Below are 26,874 nucleotides of genomic sequence, written 5' to 3'. Positions count from 1 at the left end.
TCTGAGGCCAGATTTGAACCTAGGACTTCCTGTTTCTAGGGCTGGTTCTCAATCCACTGAGCTACCCAGCTGCCCCCAGCACAACTTCTTTAAAGATGAAACTTAAGGCTTTCATTCACCTATTCATTCACTCAATGAACATTTATTAAATGCCTATCTAATATGTTCAGAGCATTCTAGAAGAAAGAAAATGTAAAGAAGACGTCCTTTCCTTTAAGCGTCTTACAGGCAAGCAAACAGTTACTGTATATAAAAATGATTGCCAGGTGTCATTCTGAATACCAGGGACTTTTGTTCCAATTCCAAAGATACCATGTTGTGTCCTAGGTAGAAATGGGCAGTTACTTGTTTTGATGAGAAATAGCCCATTTTTTAAAGAATGAACCCCAAGGTATTTTCACATTCTAGTCTTTGCTTTTGAGTTGGCCACAACCATCCTACATTACCAGTTGGAACTAAACGCTCCTTTTTGTCTAAATTAATTATATAATGGATGCTTCTGTAGGTCAGGAAACATCATGATGTAGTCCCTAAATAGAGAAAACAAAAGCACAGTGGATCAGAAATAATATCTAAGCACACCAAGGCTCATTGTTTGATTGGCATCCATTAGAAATCCTAGCTCCTTCCATGCTATAACTGACCCAATTCTCAAGGATACCAGATGAGCAAACCTCATGGGCTCTCTGGGTAGCCTAGTGATTGACCTCACTGTTTTTCCCTTTCCTAGGTTCCTTCCAGCCCCCTCACCTATACACCTATTCAGCTCCGGATCATGGGCAGCACCAGTGAAGGAGATATGGGATTCTTCAGTTGTGTGCTTCCTGAGGACTTATTTGTGCAAATCATAGAAGAGAGGTTACAGGTATATGCAGCTCTCAACAGGAAGAAAGTCTACTCTTGGGCAGAGCAAAAACACAATTTTTCCCTGTTCCCTAGACTCCCTAGAACCAGGAAACCTGGGTTCAAATCTGGCCTCAGACATTTACTAGCTGTGTGACCCTGGGCAAGTCACTTAACCCTGTTTGCCTCAGTTTCTTCATCAGGTAATAATAGCATTTTGCTCCTAGACTTGTTGTGAGGATAACATGAGATAATATTTGTAAAGTCCTTAACACAGTGCCTGGCACATGGTAGGTACTTAATAAATAAATACTTGTCTCCCTCCTTTCCTTCTCTCCATCTCTTCCTCTCTCCCTTCCTTCCTTCCTTCCTTCCACCTTCTGCCTTCCCTCTCTCACTCTTCTCTCTCCTTTTCCTCTCTTTCTCCCTCTGTCCTTTGTCCTTTTTTCTTTCTTCCTTTCTTTCTTCCTCCTTTCCTCCCTTTTCTCCCTCTTTCCTTTCTTAATTCCTTCATTCTTGCTGTCTTTCTCTCTTCCAACCTCCCTCTTTCCTTTTCTCCTTCCCTTCCCCCATGCTTCCCCCTTTCTTTCCTTCCTTTCTTCCTTTCTTTCCTCCCACATTAGTCTAGTCACCATTTTCCAACCAGAATTGGAAATTCATAGCACCTGAGTCCTTTGAACACTATGGTACAGAGGGGAGAACAGCAACCTTCTGTACCCCATAACCCCAAGAGACCAGGTCTTGGCTCTCTGGCATCCCCTCCAGGCCCTGAGCTTTTTAGGCTTCCCCAGTAACAATAACTCCTATTTTTTCAAGTTATGAAATGCTTATTTAATAGGAAACAAAGATACTTAGCATGCTCAAATTATCTTCCTGGTACATAATTAGATGGCTCTAAAGCTTTCTAGGTCTGAGTTCATTTTTGTCTAACTTGTTATCTTGTGACATTAGCTGTGTCAATAATGGTGTTAACACTTACACCTCTGATTCCCTTTCTTTTTGAATATAACTTTATTTTTGAATATTTTCCATGGTTTCATGATTCATGTTCTCTCCCTACCTTCTTCCCTCCTCCCTCCCAGAGCTGACAAGCAATTCCAATGGGTTATACATTTAATAACCCCTATTAAGCTATCATTTAAGATGTTATAAATGGCTCTCTTCCCAATAACCCTTTTAGGAAGACAGCACAAATAGTATTATCTGAATTTTAGAGAGGCCCAGTGATTTGCCCAAGTTTACACATTTAGCAAAGGGCAGAGCCCAGACTCAGCCCAGCCTCTCAGATTTCAGGTTCCTTTCCATTCCACCATGCTAAAGTTTAAAGGGAAGACTACAAAGAACCATTTCACCTTTTCTCCATTTCCTGTACTTTGGGTTCATGGCACAACCTCTCTTACTAGCTGTGTGACCCTGGGCAAGTCACTTAACCCTGTCTTCCTCAGTTTCCTCATCTGTAAAATGATTCATAAAAGGAAATGGCAAGCCAATCCAGTGTCTAAAGCTGGATTTGAACTCAGGAAGATGAGTAGTTCCAACACTATACCATTTGCTCTCTCAACATGTACCAGTAATTTACACTAAAAACTGTTTCTCCACAATTGATGTCATTTACTGTACAACCATCTCAGGCAGAAATGCTGATTTCATTTGTAGGACTTTAGTTAGACACCAAAGATTTCCACAAGTTCAAAAGCCTGCAATTTCAATGGTATTATTGTTCTCTCCATCAGAGCAAGTTGAGGCCCTTTCACACCTTAGTTAAGGGTAAAAATTACAGGTTATTGACTGAATATAGTATATTAGTGGTTGCCAGGGATTGATTCAATCCCAATAAAATACTCAAGTCAGTTTGATATTTTTATGGTGGTTTAATTACAATAGAGGGAAGAAATTAAGAAGAAGAAAGAGAGAAAAGGGAAATTGGACTGCTATGGCAAGTCAGATAGGAGTTTGGAGGTCAAAGAAAGGATGAAAAGAGGAATCAGTCACCTCAACCAAGGTGGCTCAGGGAAGACGCCTCACCTAACCCATGCTACAGAGCTTCTCCCAGTCACCTCACCAGCAAGCTGCAAATGCCAAACCGCCAAGACACCAAGCATGCTGCCATGAGCCATGAGAGAGAGAGAGAGAGCAACATCTCCTCGAAAGAGGCCAGAGAGAGGAAGTCATGTGAAATATATAGACCATTCTTTACATCACTTCCTGCATCTCACATGTACCAATGGTAGCTTAAGCTTGACTTAGGACAGCCCAGGGGATCTGTCAGTTGTTTCTGATTTGTCACGTGCTAGCACATGTAGTCATAGGCCATCCTCCTCACAGTTAATCCTTAAGTGGAGTATATACATTCCTTGTTGCTAGAATTTCTAAGACTAAGTAAAATGGAGAAAATCTAAAATTCTCAATCCCCCCTGATGATGATTGGGGGACTAGTCTCCCCAATTGATCACTAAACATAATCATCCTGCACCTCTAAATTTTCTAACTTCAGGTGCATATAAAATTTCACCTTCTAAGAGGAAACTACAATAATTAGAGAGAAGAGGAGAATAGAAGAGAGAAAGTAAAACCAATGTTTTGCTTAGCACATTGACAAAAACCAATTGGGGGCAATCGCCTTTTGGCATAAGAGTATACATTCAGTGTTCAATCAACCTCCAGTTCAAACAACCACACCCAAAATTCATTCTGGATCTTCTTGATGTAGTGTAGGTTTTTCAGGTATCTTTCTGCAATAGTTCATTCTCTGGATTTTGGGAGTTAGCCAGCTTCTTTCCTTGAAGATCTTTCTCAAACAAAAATTTTTAAATCTTGGATCTTTATTAAAATACAATCCCCCCCTCCCAAAGTGGGTGTTAAGAAACATCCACTTAAGCTCAGGATGCATGGTTGAGTTATGGGGGTCTATGAGTCAATTATCAAAAGAAAAGAAGAAAAACCAAAAACATAAAGGAAAAAATGGAAGAAGAAAGAAAGAAAGAACAAAAGGAAGGAAAAAAAGTTAAACTTTTGGGAGAAAGAAAAAAATTCAAAATCAGAATCAAAATATAAAAATCTATGTATATAAAATGTTGAGTAAACAAAAATAAATTCATAATAGGCCCTTGTATTAGGGTCCAATAAATTTCTAATAGGCTCTTGTATTAGGGTCCAATTTAAAGTAATTTCTATCCCACAAGTCTGTAGGACAGAATGCAGTAATATTTCACTTATCCATTGGTAGCCAAGACAAACAGGAAGTTGTCATACTATAAGAGAGAAAAAATACTAGAATTTTGTATGTGATAGGGAAGTGTCATTCCCTGTTCTGATTTTTTTGTCATTCTCAGGGATATGGGGAGCCAGGATGATAGCCAAACTTTGGTACTTGTCTGTGAGTATTTCACAAAGACTGTGGATACAAGGAAGTCCTATGACTTAACATATGTCAAGCATCACAACCTCAAGTCTCACACTAGGTTCAAGTCCTTTTGCAATGGCTTAGAAGTGCATCAATCCTGCCTGCATTGGTTTCTTTCTTTTTGACCTGTGTGCTCTTTTTGGCACTATTCAGGTTAAGTCTGTGATCCTTTTTGATTCCATTTTCTAGAATCAGACACAAACATTAATCACAGTCCCATAACATTTTATCAATAAATGGCAGGTTCCCACTGTTTAAAGCTTTTTGGATATGCATTAATATTATAGCACCCACACACACATACACACACACATATGTTAAACTTATATTACTGCTGAATAAAAAAATTAATTGTATGTACCTTAAGTACAAGAAATGAAAAAAGGAAAAAATCAAATATTCTAATCAAAATAAACAAAAAGCAGTAATAAAAATAAGGGGGGAATCCAGAATTCAATATGTTCCCAAAAACAGTATCCACTTGTCTATGGATTATTATCTCCAATGCATATGATAGGATACAGTCAATCAGTCTCAATAGAAGTGATATGTGCTTCAAATGCAAAAAATGAGAGAGAGAAATTAAATACTATATGGCACAAGTAAAGTGCCACAAAAGAGTACAGATCCATCAATAGGAAAGAAAAACAAAAATGTTAAAATGTGTATATTTCAAAATCACAGGTGTATTGTATTCAAAAATCCACTTCTTCTTTTATCTTCCTCCTTCTTGCTACTATTTGGAGGGGAGACAAAACTGAAAAGGGTTAATATCTACAAAAACAATAGGATCTAAGAGGTATCACCTTCATAGTACTTGGGAAGTTCCTTGGCCACCCCACTGAGGAGCACCCCCCTGAGGGGAATTAGCACCCTGAGTATTTTTTGGATGAGCACCACTTAAGTTATATTTTTGTGGAGTCATTTGGCTTGACTTATTTTCCCAATTTCTATTCCTATAGTCATCATTCCTAAAGTTGTGGTTTCCAGTATCATTATTGTAGTTATTTCCATAATTATTCTTTCTGTAGTTGTTATTAAACTGCATATTATTTCTGATTGCCTTGAATAAAGTTCTACACTCTATCATTCTGTGGCCCTTCTTCTCACAGAATTGGCAGGTAATTAATCAATAGTTAGATTCTTGGAGAGGGGCAAGTGCCATTGGTTGAATATCATGCCCTTTTTCTAGTTTATCAATCTTTTCTGTTATATATTTCAATTGTTTCTCAATTTTCTCTATGAGACCATTAGTCTCTTCCTCTTTTTCTTTGTTTCCCTTTGAAACATATAGGACAGTTTTTCTTAATTCTTCAAGATCCATTTGAGGCCACCTTGAGCAGTGAGTTCTAAAATAATCCCTGATCACTTTGCAAGAGTTATTGACAAAGTGACTTCTAATTTGTCTTATGTAATTTTCTTTAGAAAGGTCAAAATCTAGATATTGACCCCCTAACTCAATTATTCTGTCCATGAATCTGGAGGGTATATCTTCCTCATTTTTGCTTAATTCTTTCAAATTCCATCCACTTATCCATGCTGTCAGCGCATTCTCTCATACCAGTTAGGATAGCTTTCCTGCATCAATATAGTTGTAAATATTCCTCAGAGTTGTTATAGTCCCATTTGGGATCCTGAGATGGCCAGTGTGCTGCATTGCACCCCCGGGCTTTATTGACATGAGAAATTATTTTATTTTTCCTCACGGTCAGTTAAAAAAGCCTGGAGCGAGTTTTCAACATCTTTGTAAGATGGATTATACTGAAAAAATATGTCTGTCATCTTTTTAATTACCAGAAAGGGATCTTGTTCATATGTGGGAACATTTCATGTAAATTCATTTATTTCTTGGGGAGTAAACAATATATTGTGCCTTAGAGTCACCACATCCCCGTTGCATCCTATTTCAGGTACCTCTCTTAGAGGAAAAAGCCCCCTAGTTGAATTTTGTAGATGTGAGTCAGTTTGCCTAGAAACAGATTCTTTAGAAGAACAAGATTTCCTTGGGACTGGACTTGGTTTTGGGGTAGGAGAAGGAATAGCAGAAACTGGGATTTCAGAAGTTGGGATTTCAGGAGAAGGTCTTAGGAAGTAAGTTCAGCCAAGATTTGCAGACCACAAGATAAGCAGTCCAGTAGCTAAGCTATAGGAGAGGTGTTTTCCATCTCTATTTCAAAGAAGGAATTTCCTCATTTAGAGCTAAGAAGCAAGTTTTTAAGGGTCAGACATGTTTTGAGTGGACTCAGTATTTTCCATTTGACCCTGTGAGAAGTATTTATCCAATTGGTTTTGTATGTTTTCCTGAATTTTAGCTTCAAATTTTTTCAAGGTAGCATTTCTCGTCACAATATTTAGGAGTATAAAAATGAAGTGACCTAAGAACATAAGAAATAGGAGGTATTCTGAAATCTTTAATGTCCCTAATTTTTCAAACACCATGAAAATTTCATAGAATATAGTACTCATTTATATATTTTTAAAAATTATTTATAAATATGGTTTTAGTCAGTAGATGTTGCTACTGGCTAGGGGTTAAAGTCAGGTAGTGAAAACAAAAGATTTGGGTGTAATGTCCTTTTTTAAGACCCTTTTAATCCAAAAAGTCCTCTAGGCCAAAGGACAGAAAACAAAGCTAAGGCTGAGTTTTTGTTTGATTTGGGAGGGGTCACAAGCCTTCTCTCCTTTCCCTTCAGGGTAAAACCGTTTCCCTCCTCTGCTTTTCCTAGCTGACCTCACCAGGTTTTTTACTTTTCACTTAATTTTTAAAAATTAGAGATATGTGGATGCTTGGGGGGAGAGGGGGAGTGGAAGAAAGTAGACCTCCGGGAGCAAGATTTTCTCCAGGTCTTTCTCACCTCTAGTTAGGAGTAAACTAGCCAGCTAGTATTGTCAATGAGGGTTGGCTAATTGGGTTGTTTGTTCCCTAAGGGAAGAGAGATTCAGAAACAGCTTCCCCAACTTCAGGGTCCTGCCACTTAAGTTTAAAAAGTGGCTGTGTTCAATTCAAATTAAGGAGAAAAGAGAAAAAATATATTTTATACTCACCTGATGTCGCAGCTGTGTTTTGAACTGCTGCGTTAGATGCTGAAAAGACTGAATGGAGGAGGTAATAAAGAGGGAAAGAGGAAAGAAAAGTTTCACAGAAATTTGAGGGTACTGGTCACAATCTTCATGGATTAGTCAGACTTGTTAAGGGTAAAAATTAGGGCTTATTGACTGAATATAGTATACTAGTGGTTGCCAGGGATTGATTCAATCCCAATAAAATACTCAAGTCAGTTTGGTATTTTTATGGTGGTTTAATTACAATAGAGGGAAGAAATTAAGAAGAAGAGAGAGAGAAAAGGGAAATTGGACTGCTATGGCAAGTCAGATAGGAGTTTGGAGGTCAAAGAAAGGATGAAAAGAGGAATCAGTCACCTCAACCAAGGTGGCTCAGGGAAGACGCCTCACCTAACCCATGCTACAGAGCTTCTCCCAGTCACCTCACCAGCAAGCTGCAAATGCCAAACCGCCAAGACACCAAGCATGCTGCCATGAGCCATGAGAGAGAGAGAGAGAGCAACATCTCCTCGAAAGAGGCCAGAGAGAGGAAGTCATGTGAAATATATAGACCATTCTTTACATCACTTCCTGCATCTCACATGTACCAATGGTAGCTTAAGCTTGACTTAGGACAGCCCAGGGGATCTGTCAGTTGTTTCTGATTTGTCACGTGCTAGCACATGTAGTCATAGGCCATCCTCCTCACAGTTAATCCTTAAGTGGAGTATATACATTCCTTGTTGCTAGAATTTCTAAGACTAAGTAAAATGGAGAAAAATCTAAAATTCACAAGTAACATGAGTTTCTGCTTGCCAAAAAATTCATCAAGGGTTGCCAAATTCTTTTTATTTTTATTTTTATTTTCTCTCTTTCCTACTGCACCCCTACTCTAAAGGAAAATAGAAAAGGGGGAAATCCTTGAATACAAATAAGCTTAATCAAACAAATCAAATTACCCCCATTGGCTATGTCTAAAAATTTGTGTCATCGTGTATCACAAGTGCATTCTTTGTCTATTAGGAGGAGCCTTCATCATGGGTCCTCTGGTCCATGATGGTCAGGGATGGTTGCTGATTTGATAAGAATTCTTATAGCTTCCAAAGTTGTTTGTCTTTACAATCGTGTAGTTATTATATAAATTGTTCTCCTGATTCTATTCATTTCATTTTTCATCAGTTTATAGAAGTTTTCAAAATTGTTGTCTTGTAATATCAGTGTCATGCATTTTTCTGGTCCTGGTAGACTTCTTGCAACAAAAATCTCCATTCTTAGTGAGGCTGGTCTTTGGTAGTAGGCATTTTGTCAGTAGACTTACACTCAAAATCTTTCTAGCTTGTGGCCAACCAGCTTAACCTTCAAGACCCTACAGTCAATTCTAGCAAAAGAGGACTTCAAAGGAGATAGATACAGGATATGGATAAGAGATAACAATTGGACCTGTAATTTCATTAGCATAGGGAAATTGGTACATGAGGAACTACTCTGTCTAGCAGTACATGTCAGCACCTTCTCCTTTATATTAGCAGAGTAATGATTGGAATGAGTGTAGGGATTTGTTATGCTCGACTATGCATATTTTTGTTGTGAGGGTTTTGTTTTCCCTTTCTTTCCTAATTGAATGAGGACAGTTAGGGGAAGTAGAGAGAAGGACTAGCAATTGAGTTGCCTCCTCCCCCAACCAAAAAAAGGAAAGAAAGAAAAGAAAAGAGGGTGATGAACAGAAGAGAATATATGCAGAAGGAAACCCAGACAAATAGGGCAGTTTTGAAAGTTACAGGTTGAGTATATTGTTATACACTTAAGAGGGGAAGCAATTTCTATATATAACAGAGATTCATCTATAATCTTTTTTGTTCTACTTTGTATATGAAAAGGCTAATTTTATTTGGAATTGGATTCAGAAGTTTTAAATAAAATTTATTTTTAATATAAGAATATAAATATCATAATGATATAAATATAAAATAAAAGTAGTATAAATTTTTTAATAATTTAAGAAATGCATAGTCTTGGAGACCTATGTTGAGAAAAGTGAGAAGTTAAGTGAATACCCTAAGTCCATGTTGGCAAGCCTATGGCACACATGCCAGAGTGGGCCAGAGTGGACTGCTCCCTTCCCCCCTCTCCATGGGAGCCTGAGGACATTTCTCACATCACAGAAGCCACCCCCTCTGCCCAGAAGCCCAGTGGGAGCCCTTCCTCCCTCCTGTCTGGGGTAAGGCAAGGGTCAAGGCTCACATGTGATATGAGGGTTGCAGTTTGGGCACTCAGTCTCTAAAAGGTTCACCATCACTGCCTTAGGTCTCCTAGGCAATACATGCCAGCAGGAAGACTTCAGCCTCAGTCTTCCTGGTTGCAAGTCTTGTTTTCTCTCTCTTAGATACTGGTATACCACACAGGAGATCTAATCTTTGTGTCCCAAATTATCTCATGGCACAAAGGGATGGAGAGGAAAGCACTTTAGGATGTCATCTTATTATGCTCATTTCCTGGCCTCCATCCAAGAAATCTGGGACAATATATGCCTAGTACCCCCAGATTTTGAGATGCCTTCACCACTTCCATGTACACAATCACAATATGGCAAAAGGAAGTTTCACTAGAACAAAGAGGGAAAGAAACAAAAGTCTGTACATGGATGAAGATGTATGCATATACCCCAAGCCACTCAGAGTTCTAAGCAGGAGAGCTCCTATGGCAAAAAAAATTCCCAAATTCTGTCTTGTTTGACCATCTCAGGATGCTCCAGGACACTCAAAGTGGGTGATGAAGGTCTCTTGGAATCCCCACCTCTCTTCCAGGCTTAGCTAACATGCCACTTCCTAAATAAGGGCAGGAAATAAGCATCTGTTAAGCACTGGGTCCAGCCCTCTATAGCAGTCTTTCCTGACTCCCTTAGTTGTTAGAACTTCTCCCACCCTCTACTCTGTGACTTCATATGTACTTTCCATGTTTCTTATATTTAGTTATCTGTTGTCTCTCCTCATAAAAGGGGACCTCGAGGGTCACTGAGAACAGTAATTATTTTCATTTTTGTTCTGGGACCCCTAGAACCCAGCCTAGTAACTGACCAATAGGGGATACATAAGAAAGACCCATCAAATTGTTGAATGATAAATTTGCTTCTTCTCTCCTGACCCCTTATTGCAGCTCAGTGACTGTTACCGAGGGGTAGTGTTTGATGGAATAGAATCAGTCTTTGCCAGGAATGCAGTCTCTTCTCTCCAGTGTTTGCTCAGAGCCATCAACAACCGAGAGCACATATATTTTATCAACCTGTCTCAGGATTACACTGTCATGAAGGCTCGGGAGAAAGCCAAACAGGAACAGGAAGGTAAGATGAATGGGGATAATGAAAATGATGATGAAAAGGGGGGTAAAAATCACAGTTTTCAAGCCAGAAAAAAATCTGGGCTACAAATGCCGCTCCCAAACAAGATGGTGCATTGGTCTCTTTCTGTACCATCCTTCAAGGCTCTAACCTCCTGACAAAGGAGTGATGCCCCATACAGAGAATAATTAGAGCTAAATCCTCAAGGGAATAAGACAGAATGACCCCCAGGTGAGGTGAGCTGGAACACTAAGTCTCAGGCTCACATCAGGGCTGGTTCTTGGAAAGGGATCTCAGAAGTCTGGACATTGTACAAGACACTCTTCCCCACTCCATCAGAATGGACATACACATCCTCATTCTGCCCAGCCCAGGCACAGAAAGAAAAAAAAGGAGGATGATGGGAGGAATACCACAGGTAGAAAGCATCCTGGCATGAGTAGCTGGGTAGAGCCTGAGAAAAAGGAAATGAGAAACCCAGCTAAAATCAGTCATATAACCAAGAGCTTAATGGCAGCTTGGTGGTGCTATCAAATGCTAGGCCTGGAGTCTACAGTCTGAATTAAGACACTTAACTACCTATCTGACCTCGGACAAGGCATCTACACTTTCTTTACCTCAATTTTCTCAACTATAAAATGGGAAAATAATTGCACTTTTTGTTGTCATCGTTCAGTCATGTCTGGGTCTTTGTGAGCCTATTTGGGGTTTCTTGGCAGAGATACTGGAGTGGTTTGCCATTTCCTCTCCAGCTCATTTGACAGATGAAGACACTAAAGCAGAGTTAAGTGACTTGTCCAGGGTCACACAGTTAAGTTAGTGCCTGAAGCCAAATTTGAACTTGGGTTTTCCTGACTTCCAGGCCTGGATCTCTATCCTCTGTGCCTCTTAGCTGTCTCAATTGTACCTAACTTCTAGAATTATGATGAGAATCAAATGAGATAATATCTGTAAAGTACTTAGCACATAGTGGGTGCTAGATAAATACTAATCCATTATAATTATAGAGCACACTAAGGACAGAAATCACAGGATCACAGAATTCGAGAATTGGAAGGGACCTTAGAGGCTATTTATTTAATCTAATCTAGAACCAAAAGGAATCCCCGCTAAAATGGCTAAGTAAGTTGTGGTAAGGAAGGTGATAGAATATTACCAGGCTGTAGGAAACAGTGAATATGAAGAATATGAAGAAACACAGAAAACTTAGGTGAACTTAGGCAAAGTGACTTAAACAGAGCTGGGGAAACCACATAAACAATGACAATAGAAATGGAAATAGATTTTTTCTTAATTGAAATTAACCATTATACAATTATAATGATCAAGCTTGGCCCTGAAAAAGAGAAATGGAGTTAAGTGACTTGCCAGGGTCACACAGCTAGTAAGTGTCTGAAGTCAGTTTTGAATCCAGGTTCTCCTAACTCCAAGCCTGGCTCTCTATCCACCGAGCTACCTCGCTGCTCCAGCTCTTTTAATAAAGAATAGAAAAGGAGAAAAACCCCAGTTCAACAAAACTGACTAACATGTCAATTGAGGCCAACAGTATACATACTGTTCTGCACCCTCAATCCCCCACGTTTTCTGAAAGGCCATAACAGTAATATAAAAATTAGGAAGAAGGTAGGACTAATATTCATATACTATAATTTATCTAGCCATTCCCTAATTGATGGCCAGCTATTCCTTTACTAAGACAAAAAGGGCTGCTGTGAATATTTTTGAATATATGGAACTTTTCCTTCTTTAATGTCTTTGGGTTACATACCTAATAATATTTCTAAGTTTTAATACACTTTAAGTATTCACACACAGTGGTGACTTTTTTTGGATATAGTTCTAACTTGATTTCCAGAATAGTTGCACTACCACACACCTCCACCAGCAGTTCATTCCTGTGTCTGTCCTCCCTCAACCTGCCATCTTTGCCAGTCAAATGCTTTCATCTGAATTTCCTTAGAATGATTTGGAGCATATTTCATATGGCTATGATAGTCTGCATTTCTTCTGTTCATATTCTTTGATCACTTATCTAGTGGGCAATGGCTCTTATTTACATGTAATAATAATAGCCAACATTCATATAGCACTTTATATAAATATTAACTCACTTGATCTTCACAATAGCCCTGGGAAGAAGATGCTATTGTTCTCCTCCTTTTATAAGTGAGTAAACTGAGGCACCCAGAAATTAAGTGATTTTCCCAGGTTCACCCAACTAGTGGGTACCTGAAACAGTATTCAAATTACAACTCTCCTGGCTCTGAATCCAATGCCCTCTCCCTTGTGCCTCTTGCTGTCTAACTATATTTAAATCAACTTTCATGTGTATTTGGTATAGGACTGTTATCAGAGAAATTTGCTACAAAGATTTTCCCCAGGTCATTATTTCCCTTCTGATTATATCTTGTGCAAAATCTTTTGAATTTGATGTAATCAAAATTGTCCATTTTACTTCCCATGAGCTCCTCTGTCCCTTGTTTGGTCAGGATCTCTTCCACTGCTCATTGTTGTAAAAAGTTGTTTTCTTCTTTGCTCCTCTGATTTACTAATGATATGACCTTTTCTATCTGAGTTGTGTATCCATTTGAAGCTTATTGTGGTATATGGTGTTATAGTATTGGTCTAAATCTAATTTCTGCCAGACTGTCATTTAATTTCTTTGGGCCTCAATTTCCTCATTTCTAAAATGAAGGGGGTTAACTAAATAACTACCCCCTTAGACCTAATTCCTATGATTTAAAGAGTACAAAGGTCTGTGATGATTCAGAGAGAGGGAGAACTTCTTTTCCTCTGAGTGAGAGTCAGAGTCCCTGATATGTCTCCATGGAAGTGGTATCATTTGAACCAAACCTTAAAAGAAGGGTAGGATTTCTATAGGCAGAGATGATATCACTGGCAAAAATGTAGAGGCTTAGGAACAGCGTAGGATTTTTTTTCCCCAGAAAATAGGAGACATACCTTGATATAGTAGAAAAAATCCCTATGTTTGGGATTGGAGGGGGGGGGGCTGGGTTCAGATCCTGGCTTTCTACGACTTTGAGTTTTTCAATGCTAAGATCTTGCTGAATATTACCCATTCTTTAGGCCCAAGCCTAAATAATTAAAGACTCCTTGAAATACTGAAAGAAATTTCCAGTGTTCAGCCAAGAGACCCAATTCTATTGCTTGATTTTGGTTGAATCTGTTTCTCAGCAGCAACTTCCAAAGAGTGGGGAGAAGGGGCTGGAGGATAGGCAAGGGAGAAGAAGGAAGGAAAGGCAGAGCCTGAATCCTGAATTCAGGCAACTTGGACAGATTCAAGCTCTTAATCAATATGCCAACTACCTGTCAATGTAACAGACCCGTCCCCCAGCTTCAAACCAAAAGACTCCAAGAGCGCACCCAAGCCATTGGCTGGCCTTTCCCTGAGGTTCATTGGTTTTCTCTCTCCTTCAACAGAGCAGGAACGTCTGGAAACTATTGCAAAAGAGAAGGCTCGCCTTCAAAAGATGGATGAGGAGGAATATGATGCCCTAACAGAGGAAGAAAAAAACATGTTTGATAGAGAAGTTCTGGAGGCCATGCGGGAGCGAAAAAAAAGGTTTGTGACACTGAAATACCTAAGCCAGGACAAGCCCAGCCCTGAAGGGGATGGGGGGTAGCATAAAGTACTCCTCTCTCCCCCTAGAGTAAAGCCTCTGCCTCTGCACTGACACCCGCTGCTGCCTCCCAGTTCAGTTGACATTCTAAGGATCCCTCTTACCCCCTGCTCCATCTCTCTCCTCCTTTCTCTTTCCTGCCTCCTTTTCTTCTCAAGTTTCTTCTGCCAGCTTGACACTCTATCTCCCCTGCCACCAGAAGAAAGAATGGGGACAAGGGCAAAAGGACCTGTAGCCTACAAGCAGAGCCAAGGAGAAAAAACAGAGGAAACATGAAACTGAAAGTCAGCTCTGTGGCATTAATGCAAAGCTGGTGAAGGGGAGCCCCCCCCAAAAAAAACACACAAGGTTGCTGAAGGAGTCTGTCATGAATGAATGAATAAAAGAAAAAAAAAACATTTTATTAACCATTTACATGCCAAGCATTGTATTAGGTCTTGATAGGTCTTTCACTGAGTAGCTAGCTTTGTGTCCCCCTGCACCCCACTTTCCCTCACCCTTGGGCCACTTGCAGTAAGACAGAATAATAGCTCATGCTAGCATACATAGAGAGCTTTAAAGGTTTGCAAAACACTTTAGAAATATTATCTCATTTGATCCTCACACAACTCTGGGAGATAAGTGCTATTATTGTCCCTGTTTTAGAGTTGAGAAAACAGAAAGCAGTTGAGTGACTTACCCTGTGATGGTCACACAAAACAGGATTCAAACTTGACTCTTGATCCAGCCCTCTTTCCACTGCACCAGTAAGATGATAAATCCTACTCGATGTTCAAACACAGAATAACAGAGTAGTTCATTTCTTGGATTTTGTAATCTGTGTTCTTAGGAGTATTGGGGGGATTTCTTGTGACTTTAGACCTATGCCATGCTTAGAATGTCTGATATATGGAGATTGTTTTTCCTCCCCTCTTCTTCCTTCTTTCCTTTTAAAATTTAAAGCCCTTTTGGTTAGATTTGCAAGATAGAAGCCAAAATACATTCTTGCCTGACTTCATTAGGTATACTCCATCCTTGGCGTGGAGTCTGTCATTCCTTTATTTTAAGCTGTGGTTCAGAAACCCAAATTCCATTCTCAGACATTGTCATCTTAGCCATCTGTTCTCTGTTTGCTTCCCACTTCTGCTTTCTTTTATGCATTCTTTCCCTTCAGTGGGCATTGGTGATTCAAATACCACTTGGTCTCTGTGGTCTTCAGTTTCTCATCCCAGAGTCTGTAAATTATCAACAGTGTTTTCTATGCTTCTTCTGGGAATGGATTTGGTTTCACATAAATCACTACAAGTGAGTAGTATTTAAATATTGGGATGGAACAGCTACATGGCTCAGTGGATAGAGAGCCAGATCTGGACACAGGAAGTCCTGGGTTCAACTCTGGCCTCCAACATTCCTAGCTATGTGACTCTGGGCAAGTAACTTGACCCCTATTGCCTAGCCCTTACCTCTCTTTGGCCTTGGAACTGACACCTAGTATCAATTCTAAAACAGGAGGTAAAGGTTTAAAAAAAATAAATATTTGGATGTTCTCTGTTATCCTTTGAATCTAGCCCACCCCCAAAGGCAACAGTTTCACAAATAGTTGCCTCAGTTTACTCCTCAGAAAGGACTTTCTGACCACAGCTATTCTTTTCTTCTTCCTCTAACCCTTATTGGATAATTTCTCATCATTCCTGGAATTTCTCATTATTCCCTCCATTCACTGCTGAAGATGTTCTGATTTGTTTTTTAGTTCTCAGTACTCTTCTTCCCTTCTTTGCTATAATGTTCTTCTCCTCTGTAGCCTCCTGATCCAGGTCATTTCCTCTCTACTCTTTCAGATCCCCATCCTTTATTTCTATAGAGAGATCCCTCTTTCCCTTGGTTTGGTTCTTGGGTTGTTTTTTAAAGGAATACTTCATTGTCCTCCATAATCTAGAAAGGGAAAGACATTCTTAACTCCATTTACATTCTAGGAAGGAGACTAGTATGCACTTTAAACATAGGAAAGAAGGACATTTTATCAAGCAAACAAATACTATTTCATTTGATCCTCCCAACAACTCTGGGAAGTGGGCACTATTATTATCACCATTTTGCAGATGAGCCAGCTGAGGCAGAGGTTAGCTGACTTACCCAAAGCCACGCAGTAGGTGTCTGGGGCTGAATTTGCATTCAGATCTTCTTGAACCTAGCATTGTATCCACTGAGCTACCCACATGCCTCTAGATGTGGCCCACTTGGATGGTGCAATAATACAAACACTTAATGAAAATCACTGTAACATCTCTCTTCTTTTCATTCTTAAGCAAGATCCCCAGTCTTTGTCTTTCATATTCTCATGGTGGACAGGGTGATTTCAGCTTATCTCATTATTACCCAGATAATTCTTTACACCCTTTAAGATGAGAACTTTTTTAGGACAGAGAAGCTCTGACACACACTTCGGAATGACCTTGGACAAGCCTCTTCTCTTTCTTTTCTCTTTCAACCCATGTTCTTACTTTTCCTCAAATTCTTCGTCCCAAATTCCTCCTTCCCAAATTCAGTCTCTGGCCTTCTTCATTTGTCCGAAATTACCTTCATGGTTTCTCCAAATTCATTGTAGATCCTTCTCCAGCTTTTCTGCCATGGACCCTTTGCTTTCAGCAGCCAAAAGTAGAAAATCAAAGAGTATAGAGAGGTCTATAGGAAGAAGTGTGGGTAGCTTAAACCCCCATTCCCCCACCCCCATGTTCTGCCCTTTGTCTTGGTTTGTTTTTCATCTATATCAAGAAATCATCGTCTTCCAGCATCCTGGTGGCCTTCATTCCTCTCCCACCATTTCTACTTCTCTGATATTTCTCTTCATCACATTCTCAATGCCATCTGCTTCAGAATAGTGGATGTCCATGTAAGGGAATGCATTCTTTCTGTTCCCCATCTCTCCTGATGCTTAATTTTATAGAATCCCAGAGTACAAGGCAGAAGGAGCCTCTAAGGTCAAGTAGCCCCACTTGTACCCACCTGCAGCATCCATGATGAGTGTTCATCCAGCCTCTGTCAGAAGACGAGAATCCACTAGAACTGGTCCTCCTCATTGGTCTCACTATCTTGACTCACCCTCCCTTCCCCAGTCCATTGCCACTAACAAAGGGGTATTTCTAAAGTGCAGGTCTGACCAGGTGGCTTCCTCACTCAAGAAGCTCCACCAGCTCTTGAGTGCCTCCAGGATAAAATGACTGTCTGACTTAGCTCTCTATAGTCCAGTGCCAGGCTTCATATACACATACATATACATAGGTGATGATTTAGCCAGACTGGCCTTCTTGCAGCTCCTCACCCACCATTCCATCGCCTTTCCACAGGCTGTCCTCCATTGCTGGAATTCAGTCCCGCCTCGCCTTGGTTTAGAAGAGTTCCCAGAATTCTTCAAAGCCTAGTATAAGCACTACTGCCTACTGCAGGGTCTTCCCTAATCCCCACAGTTCCTGATGCAGCCCCTACCCCAAAATTACGTTGCATTTATTTCCTATCAATTTTTTATTTCTGTGCGTGCACATTAACTTGAATGTAGGCTCCTTTGAGGCAGGAAATGTTTCATTTTTGTTTTTGTCCTAGTATGGTGTAGGTGTTTAATGCATGGTCATTGATCAACTATCTCTTGAGATAGCCCATTTTTCTTTTGGACTTTCTATTTTCTGTTAGAAATTGTTTTCTTCACATCAAACCTAAACCAGCCTCAGCAATTTAGACCTATTGCATCTAGCTTTGCTTACTGGAACCCAAGAGATGAAATCTACTCCCTTGTTTACAATTGGTGATTGTTGCTCAATCATTTTAGTCATGCCCAACTCTTTCTGTCCCCATTTGGTATTTTATTGGTAAATATCCTAGAGTGACTTGCCCAGATCACATAGCTAGTTTTCATTTCTTCTCCAGCTCATTTTACATATAAGGAAACTGAGGCAAACAGGGTTAAGCTCCTGACCCAGCACTCTCTGCCCTATGGTACCACCTAGCTTTTTTTTTTCTTTTCTATATATCAACCTTTAAAATCCTAGAAAATAATTATTAGGCACTCCTCCCCCTACTCACCCACTTCAGTCTTCTCTTCTTCAGGCTAAACATTTCTAGTCCTTTTACCCTATTCATAAATCATGTTCTCATACCTCTCACAATCCTGGTTGCTCTCCTCCAGATTTATTCCTGTTTGTCTATATCTTTCTTTTCTTTTTATTTATTTTTTTATTCAGCCACTCCCTCCCCTCCCCACATGATAGAAAGCATCATCTGGCAAACAGATCTGTATATATAAAGGATGTCTTTCACGTTTCCATTTCTCAGGTCATTCTATGGTGGTGAAGTCAGAAGTTATTCTCCAAGTATTTAATCTGTAGCTGTATGTGATGTTTTTGGTTCTACTTCATTATCCCATGCGGTTCTTTCCAAGTTTGTTTTTTAATTAGGCTACTCATTTCTTACAGCACAGTAGTATTCCATTGCAATTATATTACAGTTTGCTTAGCCATTCCCCAGTTGATGGGCATCTCTCTGGTTTCCATTTCTTTGCTACCTCAAAGAGAGCTGCTATAAATATTTTGGAGCATATAGGTCAGTGATGGTGAACCTTTTAGAGACTGAGTGCTCAAACTGCAACCTTCATATCACATGTGCCCCCTGCCTTACCCTAGACAGGGGAGAAAGAAAGTGCTCCATTGGGCTAGTGGGCAGAGGGGCAATTCTTATGAGAAATGTCCTCAGGTGCATGTGGAATGGGGAAAGGGAGCAGCACCTTCTGGCATACTCCAGCACATATGCCATGGGTTTATCAACATGGATATATGGGTCCTTTTCCTTTTCTTCTGATAGTGGGAAATAGATATACACAGTTTTATAGCTCTTGGGGCATAATTCCAAAATGTTCTCCAAAACGGTTGGATCAGTTCACAGTTCCACCAACAATGATTAGTAGTCCCTACTTTTCCACATCCCCTCCAACATTTGTCATTTTGACTTTTTGTCATTTTAGCCAATCTGGTGGGTGTGTAATAATACCTTGGAATTGTTTTGGGTTGCATTTCCCTAAACATTATTTATTTAGAGGATCTTTTCATATATCTCTATTTGGCTTTGATTTCTTCATCTGAAAAGTGCCCATATGTTTTGCCCATTTATCAAGTAGGGGATGACTCTTATTCCCATGAATTTGACAAAGGTCTCTATATATTTTAGATATGAGACTTCCATTTGAGAAACTGCCTATGAAATTTTTTCCCAGTTTTCTACTCGTAATTTTGGCAACATTTGTTTGACTTCTATGAAAATATTTCAATTTAACATACTCAAAAAGAAATAGTTTTTTTACTACTTTGCCCATTCTGATTCCTTCAGTTTCTTTTTCTTCTCATTGCTATTGCTAACATTTCTAACACTATGTTAAATAATACTGGTGATAATTGGCATCCTTGCTTAACTCCTGAACTTATTGGGAAGACTTCTAGCTTATTCCCATTACAAAGAATAATAATTGCTGGTGGTTTTAGTTAGATGCTTGTATCATTTTAAGAAAAAATCCATTTATACCTGTGCTTTCCACTGTTTTTAATAGAATGAGTATTGTTTTATTAAAGTTTTTCTGTACCTATTGACATAATCACATAATTTTTATTAGTTTTGTTATTAATAGGATCAATTATGTTGTTAGTAGACTTTTTAGTAAACCATCCCTGTCTTTATCTTTCACAAATAACTTTCACTTGCACTTTCACTTGCATTTCTCCTAAAATAAAAGCACAGAAAGAAAAATCTAGTTAACTGAAAATGTGTTTTAGTTAGTTCCGGTGAATTGAAATCAGTGCATTGCTATTAGTAGAAGCAAGGCGGTACAGGAGAGAGCACTGGGCCTGGACTCAGGAAGACCTGAATTCAGATTCCTCTACAGGCACTCGCTAGCTGTGTCTCTCTGGCCAAGCCTCTTTACTGATTCAGTTTCCTCAGCTGAAAAATGGGAATAATAATAGGACTGACTTCCCAGGGTTGTTGTGAAGATCAAATGAGATCTCTGCAAAGTCCTTGGCACAGCACATGGCACCTACAAGCATTTAATAAATGCTGATCCCCTTCCTCCTCCTTTCCTTCCTTCCTCTTGAGAGCTGGCAAAACTGTCTCTTGATATTTAGGGATTCTGGTCAACTAGGTCTCTCCTCTCACTGTGGCCAGAGGGTAATCAACTAGGGAGGAATTAAAAAAGAAGAAGAAATAGAGATACTAGATTGAAAGGCAGCACAGACTTCAGCATCCATGTCCTGCTTCTGCCATGTAGTATTCGCTAGATGACTATGGATGAGTCAACCCCACAATGGACGTTTCCCCTCTGTCATAGGGGCATACCAACTCCCTGCCCAGCCTACCTGCCAAGGCTGTGGGGAGGAAAGCATTTGGGAAGCCTCCTACAACTAGGAACAATTATTACTAATTCCATGTCCCTCTTCCCAGGAAACAAGAGAAATTAGCTCGGGAGCTTCAGGAAAAGAGACTGCAGCAGGAACTTGAACGGCAACGGGAGGAAGAGGAGATGAAAAAGAAAACCAAAAAAAAGCGAGAGCCTACCAAAGAAGAGCTTACAGGGAAAAAAAATATGCCCAAGCAGGTAGTAGAGAGGCGGGGAGTGGACAGACAGCAGACAGCAAAGGCTCCCATATTGGAGTTGCCTTGACCTCAGGTTTTTCTTTCTTCTTATCACTTCCCTAATGGGAAGAAAATGTTTCTGAGGAAAACCTCTTCAAAGCCTTAAAAGCAAACCACATATATTCAAGGGCAATACTCTGTGGACTCAGTTTACCCTTACAGCTAAGTATTCATAGTACTGTAAAGATACCATCCCGTAACTGGCTATAGGCTGTAGCCGAACCAGCCCAGGAGTCTGGCACATAATGGGGAGCAATCAAGGTCCACGTGCCAGTCCACCTAACCACAGGGGGATGCCATTACTGTCTTAAGGTGAATGAGGATGCGGGCAAGGTTTAGAAGCTATGTAAGTGAGGCAGAAACAAACCAGGTGAGAGAAAGGGCACAGTGAGAGTAAATTCCAAGTATATAGGTCAGTATTTTAAAGTTCAAATTAAGGAAAAAGAAAATAGTCAGGAAGTACTGGGATACTGAGGACAGTATCCAATGATTCAGAAAGAACAAGCAGATAAGCCTGTGCAATCAAGATATGGCAAATGAAACCAGGACAGAGGCTATCTCCCCTCTTCCATGATTTCTGAAGTCTTTGGGAGGGGGCAGTATTTGGGCATGAGTCAGTAGACATCCTACATCCTCAGACTGGTATCCAGAACCTGAGAATCATAGCCTTAATTTTGGAAGAAGCTACAACTTGGCCATCAAACTCAAATAGCTCCCACAAGCCCCACAGATTGAGTGAGAAAACCACAAATTAACCTTATCGATATTGCATTCTATTTTTATAGATTTGGTTAAACATTCCCCAATTACATTTTAATCTGGTTTGGGGACCATTGGGCTGGGACTTAGATACCTTTGCTCTATCGTTTGCCAGCCTCTCCTTCAACAAGCTACATTAAGAACGCATTTTCTCCCAAGGCAGACAATTCTATTTTTGAATTCCTCAACTTTTCCATTCAAGAACTTTTCAGTTATTGGAAGATTCTTTTCATGCCCCAGCCTTCCCAGACTCCTCTGCTTCAGGCTAACCATCCCTAGTTCCCTCAGCCCCAAACCAGTTTGGGCTTTTTTTTACTATTCTTATTTTTGGTCTGGCACCTGTGAGTTCATTTGGATAAGACCTTACAGGGCAGAAACCCCCTTCACAGAGGAGCAGTTTGCCCATAACTGGGAGTCTTATGAGAGGTTAGGAGAGTGATCACACAGCGATATGTGTCCGTATTTGACAGAAAACCCTGGCCTTCCTGACTGAAAGCCCAGCCCTCTGTCCAGCATGCCACAGGACCATGTGGCTTGATCATTATCCCTGCTAAACTGGTATATCCAAAATGAGATCCTGAACTCTGGATGGGAGCTGACCAGGATGCTTGCCTTCTTCTAGTCTTTCTGCTCTATTAATACTGCCCAAGCCATATATCAGCCCATCTGGTGGCTCATAACTCACTAAAGTCCACAAGGCTTTCAACCCATCCATACTGTCCTTGCACCATTTATTTTTTACCCCAAGCAGAGGGCTTTCGACTTCTCTCTATTAAAACGAGTCCTGTCAGCTTCATATGACCCTTCCAACCTAGGTCAAATCGACAGAGGAAAGCAGGATAAAGGAGAAATAGCCAAAATCCTCCCAAATCCATTTATCCCACTGGCTAAACTGACTGTTAGCCTCTAACTGACCAACAACATTGTAGAGACTAATTTAAGCCAGTTATTGTCCATTGGCCTCGATCTGGTCTCTGACTTCATGAGCTTCAAAGGGAAGAGCATCAGGGAATGTTCTTCTCCCCTTACATCTTATTTGCTTCACAATTATTACCTTGGCCCCATGGCTTACACGTGGCCTTAAATACCTATTTGACTATAGTCGAGGTCAGTAAGTTTACTTTATTCTTATTATCTAGGTATGTACAGTGCTTAACAGAATCATGAAAGCTATATAATAACTCAAAAATCCAAAATATTAGTGCAGCACAAAGCAATGCTACCCATTCAGCCCAGAGGAGAACTCCCCCTATAATTACAGATGGGAACAGGGATGGGTTTGATGCTTGAGCCAACTCAAACTGGCTTTTGAAAGCCACTTGTTAAATCAGAAATCAGCACATGATGGTCTAGATTTAAGAAAGTGAAGAAAAATTATTAATAATGCAGATAAAATGAAAATATGTTGTGCATCCATTTCTTTCCCTCTCAATAGTACTCCCCATATTGTTCCTCTAGAATCACGGGAAATTTTCTGTGAAGTCAAATTTAGTCTTTTTGTTCATTCTGTTGACCCCTTCTTCAACTCCCCAGTGTCCCAAGAATTGATGCAATTCAAATAAGCCCTCACAAAAATGACTTAAAACCCACTTTATGTGTTTTATTTTGTTAGAGTATCAATGCCAAAGGAGAAGTCAAGTCAGAGTTGTGGCTAGACAGGAAGGTCTCGATGGTGAAAGATCATTTAACTGAGGAGAAAAAAGAGGAAAAAAGGAGGAAGAGCAAGCAACTGCTGGGGGAAACATTGCCCTTACAGCCTCTGGTGGAACATGAAGAAAGCGAAAAGGATTTATTGAGGGAGAGTGAGAAACATGTCATCCACAGGTTCAAGATCTATGAGATGAACCTGAAGGACATTCAACAAATCTTGATGTTCTGGGACCGGAAGCAGGGTGTCTGGGTCCCTCATGCTGGTACTGAAGAGATCCATCATGACACAGAAGACCAAAGACAGGCCCCCACTGTACGGAAGGGTCGAAAGGATCGTGAGAAGGAGCGTCTAGAAAAGCTGGAGAAGGAAAAGGCAGAGAGGGAGCGCCTGGAGAAGGAAAAGGCCGAGAAGGAGCGTCTAGAGAAGCTCAAGACAACGGAAGACAGGAGTGATGTGTTAGAGGTAGAGGAAGAAGACCATGAAGGGAAGAAGGAATTTGGTGTGCCTATCTTGGAGTTCCAGCCAAGTATCTCAGAGGAGTTTACCTGTAAGCAGGTCCTAGAGTCAGAGAGGTTGCCAAAGATCGAACAGGTAAAAGTGTCTCTTGTGATCTGGAAGCAAAAAGAGTTCAGAAAACATTTCACACACAGGCCTCACAAAGATGGCCAACGCATTGGTGTACTCCAGAGATTCTCACTAAATCTAGATGAAGGCTTTATACCAGAGCTGTCCCACAGCAAAGTCTTCCTCCAACACCATGATTTATTTTATCTCTACTGAGAAATCCATTCATGGCCCTAAACCTTCAGTAATAAGAAAGTGATCATTACCATGGTTATTTTCTATTTGCTATAAACTCAGATGCCCTAACAAGCATCATGACTCAAAATAATCCATTCCTGATTTACAGAAATCTAAGCTTGAGTAGAATCTTTGAAAGATTATTGAGTTTAGACATGTAAAGGTCAATCAAGGCGAGCCGCATAGCTGGGGTTGCATCAGCTTGGGTGATGTGACTCAAGATGTATCAAAAAGTTATTCTGAATACTAGCCTACCATAGTGTCTGAAATTCCACCCTTAGATGTAGATGAAAGTGGTTTTTTTGTTGTTGTTTTTTTTTTTTACTTTAAAATGCTATATAGATTTCAGTTGTTCGTCTTTTAGGCAGTATGTCTTCAGAATTCCTCCACTGAAATGTATACTCCTCCCACCCCAGAGAGGGGTAGATAATAATCAATACCCATTATCAAATTGATTCTCAATTAACTCAATTACAAATTAGCTTCTCAAATAACAGGCATTCCCTTGGAAAGCGCAGAGGGGATCCCTGAGAAAGGAGCAAAGGGTGAAAAAGTTTTGGTGGATAAAGGAAGAGAGAGATTTGGATATTACCTCCTGAGGACAAGAATGCCACCATAGCCTGTATGGATTAGAGGGAAGCTAAAGAAAGGAGAAATAGAATGGGAGGCCATTAAAGATAAGCATCATCTCCTTTACAGTCTCCTCTCTATGAGATCTTGTTCTGATCACTGCCTTTTAAGAGGTATCCTATTTCTAGAATTGTCCTAATCGGATTCATTTTCGTGCTTTGTTTTAATCCTTTCCCTTTAGATGCCATATTAGAAACTAAGACACTCATCACATAATGGATTGGCTATCATTTAGAATAAATGGTTTTTCCCATTGTCTTCTCCATAAACTTCCAAAGCCCAGGGTCATAATTCAGCTCCCAGACCTTCAGGGTTGTAGGTTATAGTTTATAGTCCAAATCCTGCCTCCTGCCTCTTTCTGTATGGCTGCTAAGCTAAGAATGGTTTTTACATTTCTAAATAAAGTTTTGTGTTTTAAATTATTTAAAATAGCTTCTGAGCCTTGCAAAAACAGGTACATGTTCATGCATGTACATCTGTACATGTAACATGTGTGTATATATATATATATATATTGTTAGTAGCTACTTCCAGACTTCTTGCAGTCTCATTTCTCAAAAGAAAGTGAAGCCTCTGGTCCATAGAACCACAAGCCTCCACGAAGCACTCAGTAACTTTATGGATCATCAATACCAGTGACTGAATCTGTAGACACTATTCTGATAGTATCGCTGCTCCCACCAACTAGCCATGTCCACCTCGGGTAGAAATGGGGGCCAAGAAAATGTACGTAAGGATCCTTATGGGGACATATTAATTTAAGAAAACAAATACTAACACGATCTCTATTTTATTACCTCCTAATGTATGAGTTAAATATTTCCCAGTTCGATTTTAATCTGATTTGGGCTGCACTAGCAGCCATATTTGATACCTCCGCCTTCGACCATAAAACTTCCAGGACAAAGTGGTACATATTTATTCTAGGTTTCCTTATAGTCTCCGAGTGCTTCTCACTGGCCCCTATGAGATTGTTTTGCTCTACAGATACAGGCTACCTGGTTTTCAGGCCATCTGTTCATTTATTGTAGTCATTTAAAGAAAAAAAAGATGAAATTCTCTCCTCGGATGGCTCAGTTTTCTTATTCCCGTCTTCCCAGTTGGCAAGAGGAGAGGAGCTAGACCTTTAATTTCACCAGGATAGGGAACTGCCGCATAACTGACCCATACGGGAGGCCTTTATCTTGTAGTCTTGGACAAGAAATGAGGTGGCTTGCCCAGGGTCACAGAGCTAGGACACGTTGGAAGTGGGACCTTCAAGCCCAGGAAGGTAACAATGTCGTGACTTGTTATTACTTCGCCTTTGCCTCCCCTCCTTTCCATTTTCTACCACTTCTAGAATTGTCTATTTAAAAAAAAAAAAGTTCTTAGAATGTTTCCTAATTGTTTAATGAAAAAAAAAATCTTAAGACCCACCTCAACTTTGTTCTCCTCACCCAGCCAAAATGACTCCTCTGTCCTGGGATCCTAATAGGCTTCTTAAGGAAAAAGTTTAAGTTTTTATCCACCCTCTTATCTACCTGCTGAATGATCAAATGAATGAAAAAGTCATTCCTGGTAGAACAAAAGAATGGTTTTTACAGTGAAAAGGAAACCATTACAGAAACGCTTTCCAGAAGCAAAACTGCCTTTGGTAACTCTTACCCCTGGCCACTCACAATGGAAGCCAACAGCTTCTCGCCAGAGAAAAGAAAGTTTTGACCCACACAGGGAAAGCAAGCTCTGATTCAATGTGAGGATTTTTTTTTTTAGATGGTAGATATCCTGGACGTTACGGTGGTCGAGCTACCAATCCCCCCTCCTGCTCTATTCTCCATCATCCAATTCCCAGCAAAAAGGGTGCCAGTGATCACAACAGAAATTCTTAAACACTTCACTTTTGTTGTTCCACCAAGTGAAGAAACGTCAACAACAGAGGAAAAGAAGGAAAATGAAAGCGAATCTGACATTTTCACCGGTACCCTGACACCAAAGGTAAAAAGTGGGATATTCTCCTTGGCTTTCAGATGGTCAAGGAAAAAAAAGATTGTGGGGGAAGCTACGTGGCACAGTGGATAGAGTGCCAGATCTGGCATCAGGAAAACTCTTCCTGAGTTCAAATCCAGCCTCAGATACTTTCTAACAC

The 26,874-nt window shown here is 40.1% G+C and overlaps 1 protein-coding gene across 4 annotated transcripts in view; it reads left to right on the top strand.

Annotated features, from left to right (window-relative positions):
* HYDIN (HYDIN axonemal central pair apparatus protein) overlaps positions 1-26,874 on the top strand; it is a 451,163-nt gene that overhangs the window by 319,350 nt on the left and 104,939 nt on the right. For all 4 annotated transcript variants that reach the window (XM_056824703.1, XM_056824709.1, XM_056824699.1 and 1 more), the window contains exons 42-47: positions 731-865; positions 10,442-10,625; positions 14,064-14,205; positions 20,717-20,870; positions 23,280-23,909; positions 26,502-26,723. In XM_056824703.1, coding sequence (XP_056680681.1) covers positions 731-865; positions 10,442-10,625; positions 14,064-14,205; positions 20,717-20,870; positions 23,280-23,909; positions 26,502-26,723 — 1,467 coding nt within the window. The remainder of the gene's footprint in view (positions 1-730; positions 866-10,441; positions 10,626-14,063; positions 14,206-20,716; positions 20,871-23,279; positions 23,910-26,501; positions 26,724-26,874) is intronic.

Source organism: Monodelphis domestica, chromosome 1 (assembly GCF_027887165.1).
Source record: "Monodelphis domestica isolate mMonDom1 chromosome 1, mMonDom1.pri, whole genome shotgun sequence".
NCBI lineage: Eukaryota > Metazoa > Chordata > Mammalia > Didelphimorphia > Didelphidae > Monodelphis > Monodelphis domestica.
This window is presented reverse-complemented; position numbering and strand designations above follow the sequence as displayed.